Genomic DNA, 15,860 nt, shown 5'->3' with positions numbered 1-15,860 from the left:
CCTCACCCTCTCAAGGGTTAGGCAGTAGACTCTTTAGGCTTTCATTAAAGCTGCTAAGAGAACAGAATACATTTTGACCTTTTCATCATGTCCATAGTGTATAGATGCTTACATGGACACCATGAATGTTGTAGGCACACAGTTTTTGCCCTAGCATAACAAGGATTCCATTTCTTTTCTTTCTTTCTTTCTTTCTTTTTTTTTTTTTTTTAAGATTTCTTTATTTATTATGTATACAATATCCTGCCTGCAAGCCAGAAGAGGACACCAGATCTCATTGTAGATGGTTGTGAGCCACCATGTGGTTGCTGGGAATTGAACTCACGACCTTTGGAAGAGCAGTCGGTGCTCTTAACTGCTGAGCCATCTCTCCAGCCCCTTATTTCCATTTTCTTAGTTTAGACAGGGTATCATGTATCACAGGTTGACCTCGAACTTGCTGTGTAGCTACGAATGACCTTAAAATTATTTTTTAAAAATTTATTTATTATTATGTATGCACTGTTCTGCCTGCATGTACATCTGCAGGCCAGATGAAGGCATCAGATCACATTATAGATGGCTGGGAGCCACCATGTTGTTGCTGGGAATTGAACTCAGGACTTCTGGAAGAGCAGTCAGTGCTCTTAACCTCTGAGCCATCTCTCCAGCCTGGACCTTAAAATTCTTATCCTTCTCTCTCCTGAGGACAGGGTTTCAAGCATGTTGTGCCCACAGCCAGTTTTATGTGGTTCTGAGAAATGAGCTGAAGGCTTTGTCCATGCTAGGCAAGTACTCCGCCAACTGGGCTATATATCTCTATCGTGGCATTCTGCTTTCTGCCTGCCCGCCTGCCCGCCTGCCTGTCTTGTCTCTCCTCAGTGCTGGGGACTGAAAGCCTTCCTTGAGCATGGTAGCCAAGTGATCTACCTCTGAGTCATACTTCCAGGCCCTTACTGGGGATTCTAGGCAATCTCTACCGCTAAGCAACATTGCCAGCATGGGATTCATTTATTTTCTTTTAAAGTTCATTTCACTGCCGGGCGGTGGTGGCAGCACAACGCCTTTAATCCCAGCACTCGGAAGGCAGAGACAAGTGGATTGCTATGAGTTCGAGGCCAGCCTAGTCTACAAAGTAAGTCTAGGGCAACCAGGGGTGCACAGAGAAACCCTGTTTGAAAGGGAAAAAAAAATCCCCTCTGTAGGCTTTGACCTTTTCCAAACCTACTTGGGAGAGGCTAAGACAGGAGGATCATGAACTTGAGACTACTCTGGGATACTTCAGGAGACCCCATTTTATGCCAAGCAAGCAAACATGCAGATCGGATCACAGAACTACACAGAGCAGCCAAATGTGGTAGTGCACCCCTCCCAGCACTCAGGAGGCAGAGGCAGAGGGATCTCTATGAATTTGATGCCAGCCTGGTCTACATAGTACTGCCAAGGCTACACAGGGAAACCCTGTCTTAAAAATCAATCAAACAAACAACCTAAAGAACTTTGCTAAAAAAAAAAAAAAAAAAAAAATCACCTTCTGCCAGGCTGTGATGGCATACGCCTTTAATCAAAGCACTCTGGAGGCAGAGGCAGGCAGATCTCTGTGAGTTCGGGGCCCAGGCTCGTCTGGTCTAAAGAGGGAGTTCTAGGACAGCCAGGGCTACACAGAGAAACCCTGTCTCGGGGAAAACAAAAACAAAAACTAACAAAAATACCCTGCGCCCCCCCCCCCAAACCAAACCAAATCAAATCACATTCCTAGGCCTTTCCCTAAGGATTCACATTTTATATTATGTATTTCATAGTTGTTGGATGTTTATTTTAGACCATTGGTTCTGGAGGATTTTGATCTCAGCCGGGGCTGTGTTTCCTTTTCACCCACAGAGAGGATTAAGGTAACAACAGGGAGCATTTACTGAGCACTCCCGCGTGTCAGGCGCCACACATTTAATCCTCCCTAAGCCCTCTAGGTCAGTGGTGCAGCCCTCCTAATTTATACATGAAGACAATGGGGCAGAGGGAGCAAGACGCTTGCCAGACACAGAGCTAGTGAGGCGTAGGGATCCTCATCCATGGCCGGAAGCTACGGAAAATTGTCTGGGGTTACAGTTGTGAACCACTGCATTTGGCTTTTCAACTGTTGTTTGCATATAAGCTAACCTGTTAAAGGAACCGAACCGTTCATTCAATCATCCATCCATCCATTCAAAATCTACTACTAAGTCCCTAACCTTTGAGCTGATCCTGTCTTGCTGATCTATGCAGTGGTTAACAAAACAGAGAAAGAACTCTTATCTGGGGGACTTAAAGCATAGGGGGAGATGAAGAAGAAGGAGGAAGAGGAGGAGGAGAAAGAAGAGGAAGAAGAGGAGAAAGAGAAGGAGAAACCAAGATAAATACGTATAATAGGTGTTTGGCTATTTGGTAAAATCCTAATTCTCTATGTCTATTAAATCATGGTACAAGTTTTTTGTTTTTGTTTGTTTGTTTGTTTGTTTGTTTTTTAGGTTTGTTTGGGAAGCAGGGTCTCTCAGTGTAGCCCAAGCTGGCCCAGAATCTTAGCCCTTCTGAGTGCTCAGATTACAGGTGTGTGTCACCTATGTGACATTTAAATATGACATATCAACTGTATTCGCATCAAGGAAATGATAACAGAGCCCATTATCACTCAAGTATGAAATAACACATGTCTCCTCTCCATAGGCTGTTTTCCCGAAGGAACCTGGGAGGCCTCGGATGTTCAGACTCTGTTCTAAAGCTTTCTAGCCCAGCTATTGTTACTGATGTGCTTCCGACCCGGGACAAACAGCTCCAGGTTCTCCCAGCATTCCTCCTTGGTCCCGATCTGCTGCAGGACGTGGCTGACATATCCTGGGAGGGGCACCCCAGACAGAGAGAGAGAGAGAGAGAGAGAGAGAGACAGACAGACAGACAGACAGACAGACAGACAGATACACAGACACACAGGCACACAGACACACAGAGACAGAGATGGAGACAGCAAGAGAGAGAGAAAGAGAGAGAGAGAGAGAGAGAGAGAGAGAGAGAGAGAGAGAGAGAGAGAGAGACAGACAGACAGACAGACAGACAGACTGACAGAGACAGAGATGAGGTACATTTGCCCATTTTACATTCTGGGCAGCTAGCCTACCTAGTGGCAGGCAGGTAATGATGTCGTAGGTTGCTAGGTAGACTGGGGGCAGTATGCTAACAGTTACACCTCAGGGTTCCGGCTCAGTCTTTGCTGGGATTATTTCCAAAATGTTGGGGAAAAGCACAGAACATCTAATTTAGCAAATCAAGTCTGAGGTGTTGAAGACACTTGCAGGAAGCTTCTGAGATTTTTGTTCTAGAGAGTTGACTCAGCAGCAAACTCCTTCTCTCTCTCTTTCTCTGTCTCCAGGGTCTCTCTGTGTAGCCTTGGCTGCCTTGGACTCACTTTGTAGACCAGGCTGGCCTCGAATTCACACAGAACTGCCTGCCTCTGCCTCCCAGAGTGCTGGAATTGGGTGTCACTGCACCCAGGTTGGCAGCAAACTTTTTGTACAAACACAGGAATATTGCATAAAGAATTCTAAGGAAGTCGGCTTTAAATACAAAGCTGAGATAATATGAAATAATGAGAAATAATGAAATATGAAATAATGAGAAAATCTAAAATAGGGCATCGGGGGCTGGAACGTGGCTCGGTTTGAGTGTGCTTTCTTAGCCTGGAGGAAGGCCTCACTTCAATCCCTAGCATTACATAGACTTAAGGAAGTGCGTACCTGTAATCCCAGCGTAGAGAGGTGGAGGCAGACAGTCAGAACTTCTAGCTCATCTTCAGCTATGTGGCAAGTTCAAGGTCAGCCTAGGATATGTAAGACCTGACTTAAAAAGAACAGAAAGAGCCAGGCAATGGTGGGGCATGCCTTTAATCCCAGCACTTGGGAGGCAGAGGCAGGCGGATCGCTGTGAGTTCAAGGCCAGCCTGGTCTAAAAAGTTGGTCTAGGACAGTCAAGGCTATACAGAGAAACTCTGTCCCCCCCCCACCCCCCCAAAAAAAAACCAACCAAAAAAACCCTCAAACAACAACAACAACAAAAACAGAAACGAGAGAAGCGAAGGGACCTTGGAAGCAGCAGGCTCAGGTATGGTGGTGTACACCTGCAGTTACTATTTCTCAGCCCCATCTCCTGCTTGGTCTCTTTGGTTGTCTCTTCCTGCTTTTGGAAATAGCACTTTCTTGTTCCTTAGAGGGACTGGCTGGCTGGTCCTTTATAGAATTTAACCTCTGGAAAAGCATGTCTCTGCCTAAAGATTTTCTAGATGCTTCGTGGGGAATGCCCAGCAAGAGAGATGCTCTTTTTTTTTTTTTTTTTTTTTTTGGTATTTATTTATTTAGATTTTTCGAGGCAGGGTTTCTCTGTGTAGCCTTGGCTGTCCTGGAACTCACTCAGTAGACTAGGCTGGCCTCAAACTTGCAGAGATCCTCTTGCCTCTGCCTGCCAAGTGCTGGGATTAAAGGTATACGACACCACTGCCTGGTTTTTTTTGGTTTTTTGAGACAGGGTTTCTCTTGTAGTCCTGGCTGTCCTGGACTCGCTTTGTAGACCAGGTTGGCCTGGAAACCTTGTAGCTCTTCTGCCCAGTGTCCCACTGTCCCTTTCCTTCCTTCCTTCCTATAAATGCCTCTTTACGTTCCTGAGTCCCTTAAGATAGTATTTTTGAAGGACAGTGGTATCTTATCTTCTGCTTGGAAACCTGACTTTTTGTTTGTTTGGTTTTTTTGTTTGTTTGAGACAGGGTTTCTCTGTGTAGGGTCTCGCTCTCTAGACCAGGTTGGCCTCGAACTCACATCAGTCCACCTGCTTCTGCCTCCCGAGTGCTGGACTAAAAGCATGCACCACCATGCCTGGCCTGTAAACCTGACTTCTTTCAACCAATTTTCTCTCATGTAGCAAGCAGATGAACTTACGTCATATAATACTCTTTTTTTAGTTTACATAAGTGTGTGTGTGTGTGTGTGTGTGTGTGAGAGAGAGAGAGAGAGAGAGAGAGAGAGAGAGAGAGAGAGACAGACAGACAGACAGACAGACAGACAGATAGACAGACAGACAGACACAGAGTCTTTATGCATCTGTGTCTGGGTCATTGTCGGTCAGAAGAGGGCACTGGGAGTCCTCAGAGCTGGAGTCACAGACATTTACAGGTATTTGGCTGGAGGCACACACTACAACACCTGGAGAGACCACCTTCTAAGAGACAGAATGTATGAAAGCAATAGGATATAATACGGTCTCTGAGATCCCATAATAACAAAAGACTCAGGCTGGAGAGATGGCTCCGTTGGTTTAAAAAAAAAAAAAAAGCTTGCTGCCCAAGCATAAGGACTGGAGTTTGAATCCCTGGCACCTATTGGCACCTATTTGATGTGGTTGTGTGTGGCTGCACTTATTCGTAGCCCTCGCACTGGAGGCGGGGACAGGCAGGGACAGATACATCCTTAGAAATTGGCCAGCCAGCCTAGCTAAGAAAACCACAGGTTCCAGACTCAGTGAGATACTTTGTCTCAAGGAAGTCAGAGGGCCATCCATAGAGGACCACACCCAATGATTTTCCTTGTACCCACACACATGAACGCACACACAAATCAATATTATAATTTTTAAAGACTGTAATCTCGTTCCTTCCCTCTCTCTCTCTTGCCAGGTTTAACCTGGAGCCTCACATACACTCATCACTAGTCCAGGGCTCTATGTTGAACTAAATCTCCCTTTTCTTCAACCCCTTACTCTTGGGGGTGGGCAGTGGGGGTGGGAAGCCAGGTGCATTTTCTGGAGGTGCAAATTGTAACTGTTGTTACTGCCAAGAGGCCAGGAGGGAGGGCCTACAGCCTTCTACCTGCCATAGGAGTGAACCTGAAAGAGGACTCTCAGGGTTTGATATAACTACAGCCCTGCCTCACATCTTAATTTGATCCAAAGCAGAGGAGAGGAAGAGAAAGAAGGCGGGGGGGGGGGGGGGGGGAGCAGGGGGAAGGTGGGGACACTGAGCTGGAGGATCTTGCATCCAGATTCCTGATCCAGAGAAACTAGAAGGAAAAACAAACAAGCAAACAAACCAAGCAGTTGATTAGATTGTTCAAAGTTGCAAAAGATCGGGGTGATTTGTTACCCAACATCGTATAACTATTTGAAGAACTTTACTTACTATTCAGAATCACTATGTGATGCCCCCAAAGCCTGAGAGCTACATTGGAGCAAAAGCTAGCAATCTCCGTAAACAGCTTGTTTGTTCATAGACACAGAGGCCTTTTCATATGTTTTCCTTCCCAGTCTTGGCCATCAGGAAGCTCAGAATCAGCCATGACTCAATTTTAACAATTCTGCAAGGCCCCATGGTCTGCTTATTTGCTGTCTCCCCTTTCGTTTTCTTTTGATTTCCCCCTTTTCCAAGTCTTGATTTTTTTTTTTAGATTATTTTTATCCTTTCTGAATATATTATGTTAACGCCACACCAAAGCCAAATTATAGAGAAGTATTCATGAACCCATTTTTAACATTTAAAAATAGTTTTGAACATTTAAGAAAAAAGTTTTTCACATGTTGAACACAGGATGACTTGGAGGTGGTGCCTCAGGAAGATCATGTCACGGAAACGTGTCTCTGGAGCTCTGGAGCCATTGGTCAGGGATAATTTGGATTGGATAAAAAATATCAAGTGATAACGACGAAAAATGGGGGGGGGGGAGGGAAGGCAACTGATTGCTAGCAGGGGCCAAGAGCTTGCCCAGTCATGCACAACAGTAATCTTTGAAATACATCCCTTGCAACAGCCCCCTAAAGGCTAAGCCAAGCCACCTCGCGCCTCACCCCTTTTACCCTGCCACACCTCTCACCTCTCCTGGCCACGCCCCTGCCCCCCCTCCAGCACGCCAGTATTTTGCACTCCGCCCCTCCCTACGCTCCCGCCCCACTTTGCCCCGCCTCTTTCTGACCGCGCCTTCCAGTCTAATGAACCCCCATTTCTCAGTCCCGCCTTCCGCTTGCGCCACGCAGCCCTGGCTGGCTGCAACCTCCGCCTCTTCCCCGCCCGCGCCCTTCTTGCCCCACCCCGCCTCTTTTAAATCAAACCACGCCCACTTGGTCAGTCCCGCCTTCCGCATGCGCCGCGCTGCCTCCCTGCTGTTACGCGCTCCGCCTCCTCCCGCCACACTTAAGTGCGCCTTTCTCGCCCCGCCCCAATTCTGGTCAAACCCCGCCCCCTCGCAAGCCCTTTTCCTCCCTCAGACCCCGCCCTCCGCATGCGCCGCACCGCCTCCCTGGCGGTTGCGCGCTCCGCCCCTCCCTCCGTGCCCGCGCGCGCCTTCCCCGCCCAGTCCGCCTCACTCCTCTCGGGGCGGTTGGGCCGCGCGCCTGTGGGGGCGGGGCCCGGAGGAGGCGACCGAGCCAATGGGGCGCGGCGGTGGCGGTGGCGGCGGCGGCGGCGGCGGAGGCGGTGGCGGCAGCGGCGGCGGCTGGGTCGGGCCCCGACGGGCGGCGGCGTCTGAGGTGGAGGCGGAGGGAGGCGGCGGCGGCGGCGGCGGAGGAGGAGGAGGAGGGGGGAAGATGGCGGCGCCCGTCCTGCTGAGAGTGTCGGTGCCGCGGTGGGAACGGGTGGCCCGGTATGCAGTGTGCGCCGCCGGGATCCTGCTCTCCATCTACGCCTACCACGTGGAGCGGGAGAAGGAGAGGGACCCGGAGCACCGGGCCCTCTGCGACCTGGGGCCCTGGGTGAAGTGCTCCGCCGCCCTGGCCTCCAGGTAGCCCGGCTTGAGTGAGGGGAGCGCGACGCGGGCGGCGGCGGGCGGGCGCGGGGGGGGGGCGGGGGAGCCGGGGAAGCGCGCGGGGTGCTCCGGCCTGAGGGAGCGGGCCCGGGCCACGACACGGACGGTGGCGACCGGGGGGCGGCGGCCGAGGGGCAGGCCTCCGGGATGAGGTGGCACAGTGCAACCGGGAGGGCGCGGGCGCGTCCTGGCCGGCGTGACTTGTCTCCCCGTTGTCGCCGCGCGAGGCGAGTGAAGACCCCGATGCACGGATCGGCGGAGCCAGCGTCCACCCCCCCCCCCCGGGGGTCCTCGGACCTCCGCTGCCGCGGGACTACGTCTTAGGCTATGCGCTCCCGGGGGTGGCTTTCCCTACCGCCGTGCGGGTTGCTCGGGACAGGTGTTTTGGGAGCTCAGGCCTTTTTGTACTCCGTAGAGTTAAGGAGAATGGGCAGCCTTCTGGAGGCGACAGTGACATTTGCGGGTAGACACTCATTTGACCCTACTCTGGAAGAGGAAGGTGCCAGCACTTAACCTATATGATTTCTTGGATTTTTCTCCTTCGTGTATTTTATGAAGTGTGCCCAGCAGGAGGAAAATGGCTAGAGTTTGGGTCTACTTTTAAGTTTTGAGTAAAAGATGAGTATGTTGTGTGTAGCGGTGATGTTTTAGGCACTACGATGACTTTTATTTTGAGAAAGGATCTGAGTTGTAAACCCGCATTGGCCTGAAACTCATCGGACTCCAACCACAGCAGCTATTCTCCTGTCTCAAGTTTTTTGAGTTGGGAAATAGAAGCATGCACCACTATGGTGACTTAAAATGACTTTTAAATGGTGCTGATTAGTATTAACGGGATAATCCGCAAAAGATTAAATATGCACAACTTTGCTAAGCTGGTTTGTTTGAACAATTTTTGTTGCTTGAAAATACAGTCGATCCTTTTTTTCTGTTACATTTTATTTTAGTGCGCTAATTTTTCTTGGAAAAAAGTATTTTACCCCTTTTTAAAAGGCCTTTAAAAAAAAGAAAAGAAAAAGGATAGCAGTCATCAAAACAGCAAAAGTGAAAAGAGTTATTGCAGACTTTATAAAGTCTGTAAATTTTTTTTGGGGGGGCAGTGCAGGGTTTCTCTGTGTAGCCTTAGCTGTCCTGGACTTGCTTTGTAGAACAGGCTGGTCTTGAACTCACAGAGATCTGCCTGCCTTGATTTCCCTGAACAAACTACTGTTAGAGTTTCTCTTGTGTTTATTTGCAGACTTAAGGCTGCTGATCTTCTCTACTAGCTCTTTTCATGGACCAGGCAGGCTTTCTCATTTTCTCTTACATGGAATTCCTGTGGGTTTTTAGTTGGTTGTCATTGTGGCCCCATTAAAAATTTTTTAAAATGCAGTGAGGAGGTAGACACCAATTTATATTGCAGAACCTATCAATGTGACAAGAGCCCGAAGGAGTTTATTTCCACCCAGGTTAAGTCTTCTTAGACTCACTCGAGATACCTGGAGAACCAGTGAGTGTATCTTGCTTTCAGTGCACTTATTTTTGCTGGGGGAAGCGCACACACAGTTGTGGAGGTCAGTGGACAGCATGTGGGGGTCAAGTCCCCACCATATGGCTAGTAGAGGTTGAACGCAGATCATCAGGCTTGGTGGCAGGTATCTCCGCCAGCTGGGCCACCTCACTGAACCCACTAAGTATATTTTATGCACACATTTTTATGTTCTCTTGGAACATAAAAGGATTTTTAAACTTAAATGTAACACCCAAAATTAGTTGAATGAATAAATATAGAACAAAAAAGTATGCAGCAGCATATTTAAAGTGCTTACAAGCCATGAAATAAAGATGAGTGGATAGGCTAATGTGAAATTTAGCTATAACTATTATCAACGTTAGAATTTTTAAATGCAGTCTATATTTGGTCATGTGAAAAAATAATAGTTCTTAGAATGGGCTTTCCTTTAAGAGACTGTTTCTGAACTACTTAATAACTATACACCAAATATTCTCATAGTTAATATTTACCACAGGAAACATATTTTCATGCTTCTTACTGACACAGTCTTGCTTTGTAGTTATGGCCACCTTAAACTTGAAAGCAGTCCTCTTGTCTCAGCCTCCTGAGTACTGGGATTATAGCCTTGCCTACATATCTGTCTTCATTTTGCCTTTTTTTTTTTTTTTTAATTTTTATTCCCTGAGACAGGATTTCTCTTTGAATCCTTGGTTGCCCTGGACTCACTTTGTAGACCAGGCTGGCCTCGAACTCACAGAGATCTGCCTGCCGCTGCCTGAGTGCTGGGATTAAAGGTGTGTGCCACTACTCCAGGCTTCATTTTACTTTTGAATAAGACATGATAAAATGATATTTAGTAAATCAATTAGTGAATTAAAAATAAAGTATGTTAGACTAAAAATTTTTGTCTCTCTCAGTGGTACTGGAGACTGAACACAGGGCCTGGCCAATATTAGGTCTTTGTGACTAATAAAAGTCCTTGTGACTGCATTTCATCCCTAACTCACTTATTTTTATTATATTTTATTTTTTGTCAGAGTATTACTATGTAGCATTGGCTGGCTTGGAATTTAGAGAGATCCTCTTGCCTCTGTAGCCTAAGTGCTCAGATTAAAGGTATATGCCACCATATGCAGCATTGTTGGTTTCTTATTACAGGTCTTATGTAACCCATGTTAGCCTCAAACTTGCTATGCTGCAGCACAAGTTGAGGCTGGCTTTGAACTGCTGAGATCCTCCACTGTTCATGTTCTGAGATTACAAGTGTGCATCAACATGCCTAGCTCTGAATTTAGTATGTTGTGGCTAAATGTAATATTTAGTTATATAGCAATATATGTAAATATATTAAATTTGTGATTGGAGAGATGGCTTACCAGTTAAGAGCACACATACTGCTCTTCCAGAGGAGGAGTCTGATGCCGTCACTCACGTTGAGTGGCTCACAGCTGCCTGTTTCTCCAGCTCCTCAGGATTTAATGCCCTCTTTTTTCTTTTTAGATGTAATTAAATAAAAATCTATGGGTATAAGTATATTGCCTGAACATATGCATGCACACTGCATGCATACCTGGTGCCTGCCGAGGTCAGAAGATGGTGTGGCTCCCCTGGAACTGGAGTTACAGGTGTTTGTGAGTAACCTATGTGGGTGCTGGGAATCAAACCCTGGTCTTCTATAAAAACAAGTGCTCTTAACCTCTGAACCAACTCCAGCCCCTCAGTATCCTCTTCTGGCCTCTGAGGACACCTGCATTTTTGTGTACATACCCACACACAAACACATATACATAATTTTTTACAAAGTTTTAAATATTTTATTATTATTATTTTGTTTTCTTCCCCCCACCCCCAGGACAGGGTTTCTCTGTGTAGCCTTGACTGTCCTGGACTTGCTTTGTAGACCAGGCTGGGTTTTTAATATTTTAAAATTTGATTCCCACAAAAGGATAAATAAGAAGTAAGGGATTCTATTAGGAGTAAATACACCTTATATATATAAAACTATTTTCAGGAAATAACCTTTATTAACTATCTTGAAAGAGTTATATGTTTGTTTAATGAAGATAAGAAGATTTAGATAAAGTTTCCTTTATAGATGGGATTTTCTTTTGGAATTGGGCAAAATAAACATCTACAAGATGCTCTTGACAATGTGGGAAAGCCCTTAAATGAAACACTATTAGAGACTCTACATTAGTAATTTTGCTTCAAAGCTGACTGCCAGATAGCAGTAGTATTCAAAGATGTAGTTATTTCAGGAAGAGAACGCTTGAGCCCAACATTTAGTAGAATTAAATGGTAAAGGAAGTTAACAGAAGGGACGATTCATGAGCAATTATTTTTTAGGACCCTGTTAACTCATATGAAATCACTTTATTCTCATTTCTCAGTTTTTAAGTTTCTTACGTAGGAATGAATATTAGATAGTCTTGAGGTCTGTGTGTCTAAGTCCTGTAGTGTTTTAGGAAGTATAATTACATAACAGTAGTTCCAGACTTTTGGATTTCAAAAGTGACATTTCCCCCAAAGTTCAGAAGCAGCAGAATTGGCCAGTAACAACAATAGCAATAGAACCAGGCATGGTGGCACACGTCTTTGGTCCTAGCACTCATGGGATAGAGACGGGGAGTCTCTGTGAGTTCAAGGCCAGCCTGATCTACATAGCAAGCTTTAGGAACTCTAGAGAGACCCTCTCTCAGAAAAAAATAAAATAAAATAAAATAATGCTACTGTCTGTCACAATCATTGGTTCATTTTTAGTTTTTTTTAAAAAGCAAATTGAAAGAACAATCTTAGAGTAACAGATCTTTAATGGTTTACCTTTTATTGAAATGTTTACATTAAGTAAGGATTTAATCTTCAGTACCACATAGAAAGGGTCTGGGAATGTGCTGTTTCTTTGTCAGAGCTGTAGCCTCAATGAGGGCCACAGAGATAGTGGCAGATGGAGAAGAAGCTCGGCTTCTAGAGTATGTTCAGAGCCTCCCTCACCTCCTTTCTTTTAGAGACAGGGTCTCACTGTGTGGCTCAGGCCAGTGGTGAACTCACCGTTGATCTGCTTCTATTTCCCCAGCGATGGCTGTGTACCATCATACCCAGCCCAATGATTTTAACATTTTTAATAAGGTTTCATCATATGTTCTGAGCCACCACTTGCATCTTGCTAAGCATGATTTCTACCACTCTGTACTTTAAGTGCTTGTGTTTACGTCGGATAAGCGTTAGTAACTACGAGTATGTGAGAAACACTTCGTAATTTCATGAATTCAGGTGAGTTTACGAAACAGATTGCAGGCCTAGGTTCGGTTCCCAGCAACCAAGTGGTGGCTCACAACCATCTATGATGTGGTTTGATGCCCTCTTCTGGTCTATGGGGATGCAGGCAGACAGAACACTGTATACTTAATAAATGGATGAATCTTTTTTTGTTTTTTGTTTTTTAAAGAATGAAACAGATTGCGGTGTTGCTATTGTGACTTGTAACATAAATCTCAGAAGCAGCTGAAGCCAAAAGAGAGATAGAAAGAGGTGACTGTGCATGGCCACCATGTAGAAAAGATAGATGTGTGCCTGCAGGCTGGGCTTGCTTTGTGCTGGGCAGTAGTCTAAACACTTGACATATATTATCTTTGTAACAGTCTTTTACAAAGCTGGGGAGCTCAGTAACCCAACACTGCTTTACAGAGGAGAAACTGAGGCACACAGTGTATAGATGAAACTTATTCCAGAGAGTATAGTGGCAAAGGCCTGCCTGACTCTAACAGAGGCAGACTGGCTCAGGACTCCAAGAATTTATTATTTTAAAATTTTTTATTATTATACATGGCGGTTAGAGGCCTTTGTGGAGCAGCTTTTCTCCTTCCATATTTACTTAGGGATCAAACCCAGGTTGTCTGGCTTGCTCAGCAATGGCTTTTACTCACAAGGCATCTCACTGGCCCAGGTTATTCTCACTTTTGTTTATTTTTCTTTTCTGAGGTAAGGTCTCATATATAGTCTTGGCTGGCTTTAACCTTACAGTCTTCCTGCCTTAGCCTCTGGGTACTGACTGGGCTTAAGGTGTGCAGCAAGCCCTTCACCATGACTGTGAATTCCATTTAGATGGAATAGCAAAACAAGAAACAATTATGGGAAGTGTTGACATTTTTCTTTTTTATAGAAATGCATGAGAAAATGCCTAGGGTTTTAGTACAGCTTTTTGCCTGTCTACAGTAGCCTTTTTGGAAAAACAAGGACATTACTAAGAAGGTGTGGTGTTCAAGAAGTTCCCGGAGTATTTGCCCTCTCAGCCTAGCTCTGTGAAGGCCTGCCCGTTGTCACACCCAGCAGTTAACAGGTACTCCATAAGTAGCTATCATGAAGACTTAGGAAGCTATCCTAGTGAAGGAAAGTAAAATAATCAAGGCACCTGCAAGAAAGGGGAAGTTTTGAATCTGTGTTGGAGTAGCCCAGTGGTTCTCAACCTTCCTAATGCTGCGACCCTTTACTACAGTTCCTCATGCTGTGGTGACCCCCAGGCAGACAGTTGTTTTGTTGCTACTTCATAACGGTAACTTTGCTGCTGTTATGAGTCACGGTGTAAATACCTGTTTTCTGGTGGTCTCTTGGGAGTCGTGATCCCCAGGTTGAGAACTACGGGGTAGCACCCCCCCCCTTTTTTTTTTTTTGAGAGAAGCGAGTCTTGTGAACAAAGAATCAGATCTTGGTTGAGCTGGCTAAATCACTAGGTAGAACTAAGACTATACTCGCGCTTGTTTCCTGTATGATTAGAAACAACTCCAGGAAATGGCATCTGGAAAGGCATGGACATTGGAAAACTGGCCAGGAGAGAGAACAAACAGCAAGTGTTGTCTTTGCCTGTGACAGACCTACCTCAGTCAGGAAAGGACTGAAATCTAAAGCTCCCGACAGAAAACTAAAAACCAGGCATCCTTTCACATCATGTTCTTGTAACAAACATGAGCACTGAGCCTGGGATTTTTCTCCTATAAAGTTCTTGTGCAAAACTGCTATGTATCTCTCTAAAATTTGTTCCTCAGAATCCTTGTTCTGTGTCAGAATTTCACAGGTGTTTGATTCATATTCTAGTGTTTTAAACTTAAACATTATAAACATTTATTTAGGTTCAAATTGCATTATCATGCTGTTTTTTAATGAATTGGGGACTACTGATTTGTACTGCTAGGTTATTTCAATAGAGTTATCCCAAGTTGGGGGAAGCACCAGCCTTGAAAGAGTGCATGTCATGTCTTATGAGAGCATTTATGTAACACTGAAATAACAAAAGTAGACATAGAGGGTTAGTTGCTGCCAGGGTGAGTAACGGAAGCCAGAGGAGGTGTGGTTCTGAAGTCAGGTGAAGGGTGTTGAGGGGCAGAGCTAGCTCTGTATCAGCTGTCACTGCACAGAGGTATGGATGTGGCAGGGCTGCACCTGCTGAGATCTGAGTGGACGAACGCTGCAGCACATCAAGGTCAAAGTGTCAGGTCGTAATGGTGAACTAGTCACATCATCCAGGAGGTTGGCTAAAGAGTGCTTCTAGAATTTTTCTTTCTTTTTGTAAGTTCCTGTAATCTATAGTTACAGAAATTTAAAGTAATGTAGTATATTTAGAATATTTGGAGGGAAAAATAAAAAGAGGAAGACATTTTAAATTACCTGTAATGCTACCACTTAGGATAAGCATCCTAGGGATAGTTTCTCAGTGTGTGCATCTCCTGGGATTAGTCTTTACTGTAAAGACTGGCTTGATGGCAGTAGTTTAAGAATTCATTCTAGGAGTGGTGACACATCCCTGTAATCCCAGCATTAGGGAAGTTGGGGCAAGAGAGATCATAGGCCAGCCTGAACCACCTAGGGAGACTCTTGTCTCTATCACACAAAAAAGAATCATGCTTGTGGTTGTTTGCTCATGTGAAGTTACATAATCTAATTCAGGACTACATCAGTCATTGCAGTGTGCAATAACATGAACATATAACTACCTTATGCATATATCTCTTTATCATGTTTATTTTTACCAAAATATTTGCAATTAGCTAGTATTCATATTTTTTAAAAAATGTACACATTGCTGCCAACCATGGTGATTTACACTTTTGATCCCAGCACCTGGGGATTTCTGTGAGTTTGAGGCCAGCCTGGTCTATAAATCAAGTCCAGGTCAGCTAGGACTATACAGAGAAACTCTGCTTTGAAAAACAAAAAACAAACAAAAATGTACACGTTTAACTTGGGACCTCCATGGTGTAAGTAGAGAACAGATGAGTTGTCCTTTGATCTCCACACACATAACTACTCCACACAGAGAAATTTGTGTTTTTAAAAAATAAAATTAGAATAAAATCTGCTTTGTTTCTCATAGATTCACAGTCCACATAAAATTTCATTTAGAAGCTGGATGGTGGCGGTGCATGCCTTTAATCCCAGCACTTGAGAGGTAGAGGCAGGTGGATTGCTGTGAGTTGGGGGCCAGCCTGGTTTACAAAGATAATCCAGGACAGTCAAGGCCACACAGAGAAACCCTGTCTCAAAACAAAACAAAACAAACAAACAAACAAACAAAATTCATTTAGAAAATT

At 45.1% G+C, this 15,860-nt stretch overlaps 1 protein-coding gene across 4 annotated transcripts in view; it reads left to right on the top strand.

Moving 5' to 3' along the window:
• Nucleotides 1-7,358: 7,358 nt before the first annotated feature.
• Nucleotides 7,359-15,860, top strand: part of VKORC1L1 (vitamin K epoxide reductase complex subunit 1 like 1) — a 47,089-nt gene continuing 38,587 nt past the window's right edge. The window contains exon 1 of one of the 4 annotated variants that reach the window (XR_014775546.1): nt 7,359-7,760. Coding sequence is in view for 3 of the 4 variants with exons in the window: in XM_084762583.1 (XP_084618709.1) it covers nt 7,411-7,760 (350 nt within the window). In the remaining variant the exon portion in view is untranslated. The remainder of the gene's footprint in view (nt 7,761-15,860) is intronic. The other 3 variants (XM_084762583.1, XM_084762582.1, XM_084762581.1) reach the window with 3 other exon arrangements.

This window comes from Acomys minous (assembly GCF_964271855.1).
Source record: "Acomys minous genome assembly, chromosome: 16".
Lineage (NCBI taxonomy): Eukaryota > Metazoa > Chordata > Mammalia > Rodentia > Muridae > Acomys > Acomys minous.
Note: the sequence above shows the minus strand (reverse complement) of the source record. Positions and strands in the feature narration are given on the sequence as shown.